Genomic DNA, 13037 nt, shown 5'->3' on the forward strand with positions numbered 1-13037 from the left:
TCTCTAATAACGTGTTATGTTCTCCCTCTCCTCTCCCTCCCCTCTCTTCGTTCCGGCTGATATTTGGACACCAGGTATATGCTCATGTGTTTCATATGGTTGAAATTGCCTCCCCATATCTTCAGTTCCATATCTTCACATCATCTGCTTCAAAAAAATTAAAAAAGATACTGAAGATGAGACCGTATTCCTATGACTGAAACCACTTCTTGTCCACTGAGTATTTTTAGTCAAACACTTTAAGTGACATTTGATCCTCATTAACACAAATGGGAATGATGTAAAATGGGACTGAAAAAACTGGTCTGACTCTGTCTTTTCTGCAAATTTCTTTCTTTCTTTCTTTCTTTCTTTCTTTCTTTCTTTCTTTCTTTCTTTCTTTCTTTCTTTCTTTCTTTCTTTCATGTTTGTTTTTGAGAAAGAGAGAGAGGGGGTGTGAACAGGGGAGGGTCACAGAGAGAGGGAGACACAGAATCTGAAGCAGGCTGCAGGCTCCAAGCTGTCAGCACGGAGCCAATGCGGAGCTAGAACTCACGAACTGTAAGATCAAGACCTGAGCCAAAGTCGGATGCCTAACCGACTGAACCACCCAGGTGCCCCTGAATTTCTTTTTTTTTTTTTAAATTCTTTCATGTTTGTTTGTTTATTTATTTATTTATTTTTATTAAAAATTTTTTTTTAAACATTTATTCATTTTTGAGACAGAGAGAGACAGAGCATGAACAGGGGAAGGTCAGAGAGAGAGGGAGACACAGAATCTGAAACAGGCTCCAGGCTCTGAGCTGTCAGCACAGAGCCCGACGCGGGGCTCGAACACATGGACCGCGAGATCATGACCCGAGCCGAAGTCGGGTGCCCAACCGACTGAGCCACCCAGGCGCCCCATCATGTTAATTTATTTTTTAGAGAGATAGAGAGAGTGAGTACATGTGCACAAGCAGGGGAGGGGCGGGGGTGGGGGGAGAGAGAGAGAGAGAGAGAGACAGAGGATCCCAAGCAGGCTTCACGCTGTCAGCCCAGAGACCAATGTGGGGCTCAAACTCAAGAACCATGAGATCATGACCTGAACTGAAGTCAGATGCCCAACCCACTGAGCCACCCAGGCGTCCTCTGTGAATTTCTTAATAAGCCAGTAATATCCCAAATACTCAGAATTAACATGATCTTTGAATACTCTATGTTGAAATGCTGCAGTCCCCATTTTGCACCCTAGGCCCACAGTAGTAGCTCATTGAATATATAGGAGAGCTCCAAGTATGTTGAGATGCAATTTGAGTAAGTTGAAAGTAGAGTTTAAAAAGCAAATGTTTTTTCCCTGTGACTCAAGAAACGAGGCTCAGAGAAAAGTAACAATTTCAAGAAACACTGTTAGCCTTTCTCTCATTTTCCAAACATTAGAGAATTAATAAAAGAGGCTCACTTCTGATATCAAAAGCTTTGGATACCCAATAGAGTTATTCTGTGTTTTGGTTGTAAAGTCTCAGAGATAATAATTATAAAGATGTTTTTCTTTTCAGATAAAGTGACATTTCGAAGAAGTCTGTTTTGTGAATACCTGATTAGAAAAGCCAACTGGAGCAATTGTTTAGAGGCAGTGACCACATATTTTCCTCTCTCAGTGTCATTTAAGAGCATTTTAGTAAATATTTGTATATAGTCTCTGAATTAGAACTATGAAGGATCCAAGTAGAGTTACCTTCACAAAACAAGACTAACCTGTTAGGGTCCGGTGGAGCCCTTTCTCCTCTCTTCAGTGGTTTTCAGATTGTGTTCCTGTCTATTCTTTAATTTTGACCTTCCTGACCCCTCTGGGAAGGTCAAGCAGCAGATTCCTTTGCTGACCTTCCAGAACACTTTTGGGAAGCTTCTCCTTCAATGTATCCCACAGAAAGTTTTCTTAAATAGATATGCAGCAAATGAGCAACTTCTGAAGGATGGAAAAGGCATCTGAAAACAGGGTCTCTGGTGTCACTTTCATTCTACTCACAAAAATAAAATTCATTCAGCTTTCAAAGAATTGAAGGAAAAAAAGCAAACCAAACTCACCCCCCCCCCAACCTCCCACCCCCCCCCAAAAACCCCACAAAAGACAAACAGAAAACCTCAAGGGCCCTGGGCTATATAGCCTTTCTTTTGCATGAAGTGAAGTGCTCAGAGAAAATCGAATCACTTAATAGAGCTGTCAGAAGCACATCTGCCTCAAAATAAGTGCTTTTTCAAACTTTAAATGTAGTATTCTATTTCTGACATATAACTTTTTTTCCTCTTGAGGGGCTGTGGATTTATTATCATTAATAGCTGAGTTGGCAGAGATGCGTGAAATAAAAATAGAACACAAATGCCAGCCATTACCATCAACAGAATCGTAGGTGACTTCTGTTAGGGCTTAACTTTACTGATGTCAAGCAAAGAAGGGAGGGAGAGAGAGGGAGAGGGACACACAGGCAAGGAGGGAATGAAGGAGGAAGGAGGAAAAGAGGAAGAGGTGAAACAAAAACAAAAAACGGAAAAGGCTTAGATCTGTTTAGCGTGATCAAAGAGGAGGATCAGAAAAGAGCTGTTTCTGTGGTTTGCTCTGTTCTCTGCGGATCTTGTAACTCTGTGATTATCATGCGCCGTGGCAAGACGCCACCCTGAAATTGGTCTGCCGATTTGAGAATCATTTTCTTGCTTATTTTTAAACTCCTCTAAGGACAGGGAAAGGACTTGAAGGAGCCTAAATCGTGTGGTTTCCTCAAACCATTACTGTTGTAAATCCTATGGGTCCCGAAATAACTTGGCTATTCCTGAAGTTTCAAACTGCCTGACCGCTCAGAAGACTTGGCGGTTGAAAGGGAAGTGATTAGCCCCTTCCTTTAAGCCTTGTCACCAAGGTTTAAGTGGGTCAAAAGTTGGAGAACGTGAGTTCAGGAATAAACTACCTTTTTATGGAAATCTTCTAGTTCATTACAGAACTTTGAGTTTTTCAGATACATAGTGGGCTTTAAAATAAAGTGTTTTAAATTTGTAAGTCTTAAGTGAACTTAAATATTAGAGTATTTCGTTATCTGTGCAGAAATTATCAGGAGCCTAGACATTTTAACTTGACACATCTTCCTTTCAGTTTTTATCTGTTTACTTGATGATTAAAGGTAATGACAGTCCAGTTACTCTCTATGGTTATGGGCTTATGTTTTATTAACAAGGAAATTGTGGCAGAACTCGTGTTCCTCTTGTTTGGCTGGTTCATGATCTTGAGTAATTCTGATTTGTAGACTGACTTCTCTTTAGGCTGATTTAGGAGGGTAATTTCGTGAGTGGAAGAGTTACACCTGTTTCTGTGGCTGGCGGTTGGTGATTGTTTTAACTTCCTCAGATTACTCAGATGCTTAGGGGAAAAGGATACAATTGACCTCCCTCTTTTTAGGGTTTTTGTTTGTTTGTTTTTTGTTTTTAGAGGGGTTTTCATCGATATGTGTATTTTGGGAGTCACACGTTGACGAACTATGCGGTAGGAAAGGATATGAGGATATTTATACGTGCTCTAAACTTAGACTGTTCAAAATATGCACATATTAGGCATATTGGTAACGGCAAAGCGTTACGAAAATTAATTTTAGACTCTAGGGGTTTTATTTTTCTCCTGTAATACGTTTCCTAATAAGTTCACTAAGAAAGGGGATTTGGGGTCATTATTATGACATCGTTTTGGGATCCTCCCTCCAGCTGGACACACTGACTTCAATGTTCTTGTATGGATATTTTCAAAAATATGTTTTTTCTTTTCCACTTCCATCATCCTTCAAACATTTAATTAGGCTGAAGGAGAATAGGAAAAATTGCTTTCTGAGTTTGTTGGAGAAGCTGTCTTGAGAGAGAATGGTTTTTTGTTTGTGGGTTTGAAAATGAGGCCGCGGGGCACCCTGGGTGGCTCAGTTGGTTGAGCGTCTGACTTCGGCTCAGGTCACGATCTCGCGGTCTGTGAGTTCGAGCCCCACGTTGGGCTATGTGCCAACAGCTCAGAGCCTGGAGCCTGCTTCGGATTCTGTGTGTCTCTCTCTCTCTCTCTCTCTGCCCCTCCTGCGCTCGTGCTCTCTCTCTTTCTCTCTCAAAAATAAGTAAACATTAAATAAAAAAAAAAAAAGAAAATGAGGCCTCTTTAGACTATTAGCCTTTTTTATGTTTTTTTAAAATTTTATTGAGACATAATTGACATATAGCATTAGTTTTAGGTATACAACATAATGATTTGATATTTGTGTATACCGTGATAGACTATTAAAGAAATGATGATTTTATAAAAATTCTACCATAGATTTAACTATTAATGATCAGTAACTATTATTTAATAATGAGTTTCAGTATAGTTATATGTAGGGAAAATAGTATCTATTTAATTTCTTAAATATTTTTTTAATCTTTACTTGTTTTTGAGAGAGAGACAGAGTGTGAGCAGGGCAGGAGCAGAGAGAGAGGGAGCCACAGAATCCAAAGCAGGCTCCAGGCCCTGAGCGGTCAGCACAGAGCCCAACACGGTGCTCGAACTCACGAACTATGAGATCATGACCTGAGCCAAAGTCGGATGCTCAACCGACTGAGCCACCCAGGCACCCCAGTATCGATTTAATTTTAAGGACTATGTTAAATTTTTTAATGATGTCTCATAGGAATCATTATGCTACAGGATATATATCTCATCTAAGTTTTATACACTTTCCACTAACATTTTGCTGTTGGACAAAATATTAACGTGATAATAATTTTGATTTATGCTACAAATGTTGATCACTTATTCTGTTTCAGGTATCCCACAGGGCATTACGGATTAAGTGAAAATGAGCAAGTCTCTGCTTTGAGGACCTTTCATTTTAGGTGGGCAGGTAGAATTGAGATACTATGATAGCTGCATAGATAAAGTGACCTGATGACTTAGTGCAAGGAGAGATTGATTCTGCTGGAGGAGAGGAGCATGATCAAAGGAGGCTTCAGAGAAGTGAAAAACAGGCTGTGGGAGAGGGGGCTGCATTTTAAATTTTTTTTTTTTTTTAGCGTTTATTTATTTTTGAGACAGAGAGAGACAGAGCATGAACAGGGGAGGGTCAGAGAGAGGGAGACACAGAATCCGAAACAGGATCCGGGCTCTGAGCTGTCAGCACAGAGCCTGACGCGGGGCTTGAACCCATGGACCGCGAGATCACGACCTGAGCCAAAGTCGGCTGCTTAACCGACTGAGCCACCCAGGCGCCCCAGGGCTGCGTTTTAGATGAAGGAAATGATGGCCTGATCAAAGACAGTGGAGGTATGAGACCATATGAAGTATGCACAAAGCCTGCTGACAGGGCCCCTGAGCGGGGATAGGACCAGAAAATTTGGGGAAAAGAATGGACTCCAAGTGTCAACCCTTTTACTTTACTGCTAGACGAGGAGCAGGGGTTTATCCATACCTTGTATTTTTCACATAAGTGGAATCATCATCATCATCATCATCATCATTTTCCTAAAGGAGAGAATAGAGCAGATGAAGCTCTTTTGGAGAGAGGTAGTTAGTATGAAGGTGAATGAAGAGGTCAGATTTAGAAAGAAAAAATAAACGAGTGTAAAGGCATCAAGGAGTGTTGCAGCTTGAAGAAACATCTCAGCCATGGGTGGTACCTTTGGAAGCTACATCAGGTAGGATGGATGGAGCAAGGTTGCACGGGAAAGACTCCTTCCTTCTGCCATTGCTGACGAGGTGCACTGTGTCCCTAAGGTGGACACAGTGGGGTGGGTGGGTGGAGTTCCAGACCGGAGGCCAATGGACAGCAACGGAGTCGCGGCAAATCTGCACGCATAAGGGAGACCAGGAAAGGATGTGAAATCATCTAAGGGCTCGGGTCAGCTTGCAGACTCATTATTACATTCCCTGGGAAAATAGAACCAGAGGGACCCAAGAGTTCTTAAAAAAAGAAAATCAAGTCATTTGGCTATCAGAGCCAGGGTGGCATGAATGAGATTAGAGACGGGAGTTCACGGGAAAGAGCCGAATGAGGGCTGCTTTCTTGGCTGTGACGTCACGAAGTCCAAACTCAGCTTTGAAGGAAAAAACATTGAAATAACCCTGGCTCAGGAAAACATATTTTAAAATGGCCAATTAGAGCAGAACTCTCATGATTCCTAGAGGAGAGATAGTGACCTGCATGAGCCTGCCTGAGGCCAGAAGCCACTGAAGAACTCTTGGGAAGCATCTGCCAGTTTCCTTGGCCTTCTGTAGCTGAGTTGGGTCCAGCACGAAGTAACCTGTCTTTTTAATGAGCCAGGATTCAGACATCTCAGAGAATGGTTGCCCCTGGATTAAGTAGGTCAGCTCTGCCTCCAGAGTACAGAAAAATCAAACAGGAGACAGGGTGAGATGATGGTAGGTGGAGGAAGTGTCTAGAACAAAGACCTGTGTCCAGGTTTCCGCATGATGGACTAGCACTGCTATAGAAGGGGCCAGACTGGCACACTAGACCTTGGGAACGAGCTGGGGAAAAGATGAAGTTAGCCAATTTAAAGACACAGTGCTCTAATATTTTTTCATCTTTCTCTTGGGCCTGTGGGAGTAATAAATATATAGAAAAACTCAGAATGTTGGTAAAAACAGAAGTACCGTAGAACCGTTGGGGAGCTGGCAACGACTAAACCTTTAGTGTAAGATGTTCCATGGTGCCACTCAGCCTTGGCCACCAGAGGGGCTCCTCCTCTGGTCATTCTGATCTCAAAAGTATCAGAGGGTTTCGGCATCCTCAGTCTCTTGTAACATAGGGGAAAATGGAAAATGATGTTTGGCAGTAGTCTTTAATCTCCTCTGACTTTCAAAGCACTGAGATGAGCGCCCAGAAAACAAGCCTTACCTGGTGGAATACTTTTCTAGTTGATGCAAAACAAACCCTGGAATGGGGACAAAGAAGGGGTTTTTCATCGCCGTCTGACCCTTTTGGTAGGAGTGAGAGCCAAGATGCGTAGAAAGAAAATACTGGTTTGCCTGCTTTTCTTGTATAATTTTGTCACGTGTTTTGCCAGGAACAAGTAGAATCTTGAGCCTTTCTAGATTCGCTAATTCTGTGTCTCATGTAAATTAATTCCTCATTTACTGATATCTTCACTATTTTACTGAAACGACAAAAATGTTTTTAGCACACAAGATTCATAGTGCCGGTTTGGAAGCTATAAATATCTGTAAGTTTTTGGCTGTATGTGTGGTTACCACTCCCTCTGGCAGAGATGCTAATGTTCAACGTTAACACAATGCTGGATGTTGTAATCCTACGAGGGAATCAAGTGGTTGTGCTCTAAGGTCATGGCTGGCAACGGCACCTGTGTCCTGTCCAAAGGGCGGTGAATTCTGCAAGCATGCATCATCCCAGGCCTGCTCGCCTCACGCAGGCTTCCTAGGTATACATTTCGGTCTCAGTAGCAGTCCTCGCTGGTGACAGATCATAATAATTTTCATGGGTACTTCTTATTTTTTTTCCCCCTAGATCGAACAGTGTGCCCTTTCATGTTTTGTTTCTCACACATAGTCGCAATTATTTGATGGTGAAAACAAGTGATTGAAAAAATATTTATATGTAGTTTTATGTTTGATGTCAATAAAAGCTGATTCCATTTTCACTGCTTGAGTTTAATGCTGTGACCTTTTCAGATGGTGGTACCCATGATTTCACTAATTCAATAGAAGATGGTATTTATGCTGCTTAGGAATGTTCTAGGAAGATTTTTTTTTTTCTTCAGTAAGAATTTAGCCACAATGGTGTGGAAGAAACAGGTTTTAAGCCCAGGTGATTATGAATTAAAGTTAGCTTAAGAAGAGAAAAAAGTGTCTCCCTTCACACACGATGCTTACTTAGCTAACTGTGTTAGTTGTCTAGGGCTGCTGTGACGAATTACAACAAATGGGTGGCTTGAGAGGACTGAAATGTATTCTCACCCAGTGCAGGAGGCCAGAAGTCCGAAATCAAGATGTCCACAGGGCCATCTGTGCTCCTTCCAGAGGCTCTAGGGGAGAATCCTTCCCTCCTCTTTCAGCTTCAGATGGCTCCAAACAGTACGTGTCTTGTGGATACATAACTCCATTCTTGTGGTCTTTATCTCCTCCTCTGTGTGTCTGTGTCTTTTCTGTCTCTTTTAAAGATAGTCTTATTGTCCTTACCACCACCCTAACCCTGTATTAGCTCACCTTGATCCTTACCTTAAGTACATCTACAAAGACTTTATTGCCAAATAAGGTCACATCCTGAGGCTCTGGGTAGACAGGAATGTTGGTGGGGACACTGTTCAACCCATTACATTCAATTATAGATGTTTTAACCTGGTAAACTAGCGTAGCTTAGCTAGGAGGTAATAGGCAAGAAGCTATCATTGATCATCATTAACTTTGTGTATTCTTCTATTATATAACTTACTAGATTATGTTAGTTGTTTATTCATCCGCCTACCTCTTGCACTAAACCATGAGAAGGCAAAGCTTGTCTCTTTTCCTGACATCATGCGCCTAATAAAACACTTATATATTATATTCATACACATATCTATATTTATACGTGTCACAGTGAAAAATTAACGGGGTAGGCTAGGATTGAATTTTACAGTTAATTTAGTCCCCACCTTCAGTGCACACATTTATAGCTCTATGAACTGCTGTAGGGACAGTTCGATAATGCTACAGATGTGGCTGCGATCGAGTTCTCTTTGCTTTCCGATTCAGTATTCTTTCTAGCATATAAAGTCATCTCTATATTAAAAGGTTTGACTATAAGTATTCAGAGTGCTGGTAAAAGCACACAACCACCCAAAACTCTGTGCACTGATCTATGTTCAGAAATCTTAATTCTCCAACATGCAGAATTTCTCTGTGTGCAACTTAAAAAGGCGACTCACCCCAAAGAACCCTTTGAGGAATACCTTTGCAATTGGTAAATTGCATGGGAGACCACTCAAAATAGGAAAAGACCAGGAATGACTCTGCCCGTCTGTGGGGGGTGGGGGGGGGGGTTGTCACATAGTGAGATGGAAAAGGCTAAGTCAGGTGGCTTGACTTTGATCTTGACACAGCTGCTGGTTAGTTGGGCAAATCACCTCATCTCTGAAGCAGTCTATCAGATGAGATGAGTGATAAGGTTCCGGCTCTGTTCTAAGTGTTAATTCCACTGTCTGTCATTCCACATGCAGATGTTTTTCAAGCCAGCAGCTTCTGGCGAGGGTCCTCTCCCATGTCTTGGTGGCCAGAGCAACTAGTGCACTGGCTTCCTCATCACAGGGAACTTATTAACCAGACACTGCTGGTAATACTTGAAGACAAGGAGTAGAAACCAAATGAGGGTATGCTGAACCGTATGTTGAAAGCCAAAAGACACGGAGCATCCACACCACATCCCAGGGGCTGCAGCGAGCACCCCAGGACACAGACAGACAGATTAGTTCTGTGAGTCAGTTTCCTGCATCCCGTGGAGTCAAAAGGAAGACCTGCACACAGCAACGGGTCTTGCAAACAATGGCCACTTCCGGTGACCAGGGGACTCAAAAGTCACCGAGCGTCTGGAGGGCACTCACAGTTCAGACAGCACTTTCAAGCAGGGTACTCCTGAGGCCGCCTGTGTAGGCTGTTTCTTTTTAGATATGCAATAAAATTCCTTCTTCCACTTTGAACCTGTGTTAAAAGAGTTTACGGTAATCTTGAACTCACCAGAGTGAATCTAGCTTTTCAGCGGAGGAGGAGAAATTTAGCAAGTAGATTGTGGCTGCAGCAGAGTTAGAAATTCACATCCTCTGATGCCAGCTAAAGTGCACCGATCTTTGTTTCCTCATCCAAAAATTGGCAATGCCGCGGAAAGGTAACGCGCTTCAGATTTGTATCCTAACACTCAAGTTTATTATTAGCAGTAGTCGCAATAGTAATGATAGTCAACATGTCCATAGCGCTTACTATTTGTTCGACAGTGTTGTGAGTGCTTCACATATATCCACCCATTTATATAGACTCAGACAGCTGTGTGCAGAGTTTCACATCATAATGTTTAGTGCTAATTATGTACCAGCATGTGAGTTGTTCCACACCAGAAAGAAAACAAGTGTGTGAGTAACATAGGAATAACGAAGTCAAAGAGTAGTTGTCATAATTAATAGCAAAGAGTGAAATGAAACCAAGTCAAGTGATTTCCTTTTTGTGTTGTTGATCACGTGAGGTCCTGCATCTGGTGCAATGGAAAAAAAAAAAAAAAAAACACAAAACTGCTGATAAGACAAACAAATGGGCTTGCCCTTACGCAGTTCTGCGCTGCACTATGTGAACAGTCCCAGCTCCCTTCACTTTCCAAGATGATCCTGGCTGATTCCATGGTGTGAAACAGCGTATGAAAGATAGGGAGGTGTCAGCAGCTCAGCCCAGAAAGCCGGGGATTGGGCAGTGGCTTCCTGTAATCACAGTTGCTGGCTGACTGCCCTGCTCTCTGGCAGTGAATGTGGGGAGGTGGGCTGGGAGACAGCTGTGCCTCGCACTGCAGGCTACATGGGACTGTAGAGCACCAGCCCCTCCATGGAACCGCTTCAGAATGTTCTGCCTGAAAGGTGAGGGGGCTTTGGGTCCATTTAGGTGGGTAAATTTTAGTTAGGCGAAACTGTCATCTAGCATCAGAGTCTAAGTCACAGTGCTGGCACTATTAAAATCAAAGCTTGAGCGAGTTTGTAAGTCTGAGAGCGAAAAAGTCATTGTTCTTTTTTGTTGTTGTTGTTGCAAACAGGAAGAAAGACCTCCTGCCGGGGAGATGGAATTTTCTTTTAGACAGAAAGGATATTTCTCTGTTTGGATGTGTTTTGTATGCGTTTTGTCATAGCCAAAGTAGTTCCAAGTTTAGTGTTAAGGAAACTTAATGAAAGTAGGAATGGTTTACAGTTGTTAGCATGAGTTCTGTCAGAGAAGTTTTCATGAGATAAGTTGCCCATGTAAAGGATCAGCATGAATGGAAAGAGGGAATCGATTCTCTTCCTGTAAGCTTTAATGTGTGAATTCAGGAATGAATTTAATTTTGCTGTAGAGCATGCTTCTTGTTCTAGCTATGTATAGATGATAGTGCTTCCTAAGTACCGTAAGATGGTGAACATATGAGTATATGTAGAGATTCCCTGATTAGTTAGGGAGTGTTTTCTCTTTGTAGGCAAGTGTTTTTCCTTCAAACTCTATTTTTGTTCCGACTCTTGCCTTCATGTAATTAGTTTAGACATTAGAGAGTGTGTTTGTCTATGAGATCGTTGGACTGGAAGAGTTAAAATTAATTTCCTTGGAACTGGGGTAGACTCTTTTGTTCGTATCTTTCAGCGTATGTCATTCCGTTGATGGAAAATTCTTGACAGCTTTTCAATTTTGGGACATTAAGTGATCCTGGCTTTACTCACTTTGCTGATTTCTCCTTTGTCCACAAAGCCTATTAATGAGTTAGAGACATGGACTCTGTAGTTTGCACTTTTACAGTTTTAACTCTGATTTGACACCTTAAAAACCAGCAAAGTCTTTGATAGTAAACTTTGAGCTTGGTATATTTGTTTCTATGGTTTTTACACATTTGATGAAAGCAAGGGGGTAAGAACAAACCAGGACATCACATTTTCCTCTCCCTAAGAATTCAATTTGTTCTTGCTCTAGAGAGTATCTATCTAGTTGCAGTGGATTTCTAAAGAGCTCTATAAGAGTGAAGTGAGTTTGGATAGTTCTGAAAAGTAATTTTAGATGAAATGAGTTATGAGCTCTTGTGATGCTGTTTGTTAAATAATGTGTTTGCTCAAAAAAAAAAAAAAAAAAAGTATAACCATGAAGAGCCAGAATTTAGTATTATGGGAGGAGGGTGTATGCTGGCCTAGTGTAATTTCCAGAGTAGTTGAAATCATGATGATCTAATGATAGCTTGAGGTTTAGGATTTTTAATTGAATGCAGGTGTGGAGTTGTTGCAGGGTATGACTTCTGCAGCTTCAACATATTTGTCTCCACCTATTCCCATAACAGCCATTTCATTTTATTAAAGAATCTATCAATTTCATGGACTCTTAGTTTCCGTGGTAACTTAGGAAATTTTAGAAAGTCAAGTGAATGGCATGTGATGACAAGCGAGTACTTTTGTGCTGAAGAGTGCGTTCTAATCGGGAATCCACAATCCCCTTTAAAGCTCACTCTCTGATCTCCCAGCAGCCAGGACACACAGTTGACATTTGGCTCTCTTCCTGTGACTTATAGCCTTTTGATTTACAGTAATGATTTGTCAGCTGCCCTTTGTGCTTCATACGAGGCAAACACATGATGAAGGAATAGCGAGTGAGGTTGCACACAGGAGTATGAAGGGCTCCTTGTGGGTGCTTTGTGTTCTTACTGTGTCTGTGTTTCCCTCTGTCGGAGACTTTTTCAGAGGCTTCCATTAATTAGCCTGTGTCTGTGGCCAGCTGAGGTTCTAGGGGCTATTGAGTCTGTGGTTTAGCATTGATGTTAAAGGAAAGACGATTGCCCTTCTTTTGGGTAAGTCATGTTCCTGAGTATTTCTTTTAATTGTTGAAAGAAAACTTTCGCATCAGATGGTCTCCCACACTGCTGCAGGGTTTCCTTTTCTCCATTTAGACTATTTTTTTTCTAAAGTCATGTCTACTCAGTTTTTGCTCGGTTTGGTGCTAGAGAAAGTAACTTCTTGGAAGAGAGATGTCATCTCTGTCATTTCTGTTGGCTGTGATAATTCACATGGTTTCAATTTCTCTCAATTATTGCCATTGAAGCAGATCAGAATCGTTCACTCCACCCAATTCATTTTATATGAGCAGCATCTGAGCTCCCACTCTCTGGGAGGATGCTCTCTTGGGTTCTGCCAAGGTCCCTGTGGTTAACAAAGCCATGGTGTGTTGTTCCTTCACTATGTAGTCAGTGATCTCCTGTGGTCTAGGAAGTGCGTTTCCGGCTCATCAAATAATATGATTAACAGCAAACCACCATGCATATATTAGAAACCATTCATGGGTTATTCTGTTGAAACTATCAGAATAACATATTTTTACCACGAATCCTGGG

General features: G+C 41.7%; 1 protein-coding gene across 4 annotated transcripts in view; it reads left to right on the forward strand.

Annotated features, from left to right (window-relative positions):
- Positions 1 to 13037, forward strand: part of NHSL1 (NHS like 1) — a 204613-nt gene that overhangs the window by 89234 nt on the left and 102342 nt on the right. Inside the window, exon 1 of one of the 4 annotated variants that reach the window (XM_053904434.1) lies at positions 10266 to 10563. The exons of the other annotated variants lie outside the window; for them this stretch is intronic. Within the exon in view, the coding sequence (XP_053760409.1) occupies positions 10548 to 10563 (16 nt within the window). The 5' untranslated portion in view covers positions 10266 to 10547. Of the gene's footprint in view, positions 1 to 10265; positions 10564 to 13037 lie in introns of those variants that run through there. 4 annotated transcript variants of the gene reach the window in all.

This window comes from Panthera pardus, unplaced genomic scaffold, assembly GCF_024362965.1.
Source record: "Panthera pardus isolate Hobbes unplaced genomic scaffold, ASM2436296v1 HiC_scaffold_17, whole genome shotgun sequence".
Classification (NCBI taxonomy): Eukaryota; Metazoa; Chordata; class Mammalia; order Carnivora; family Felidae; genus Panthera; species Panthera pardus.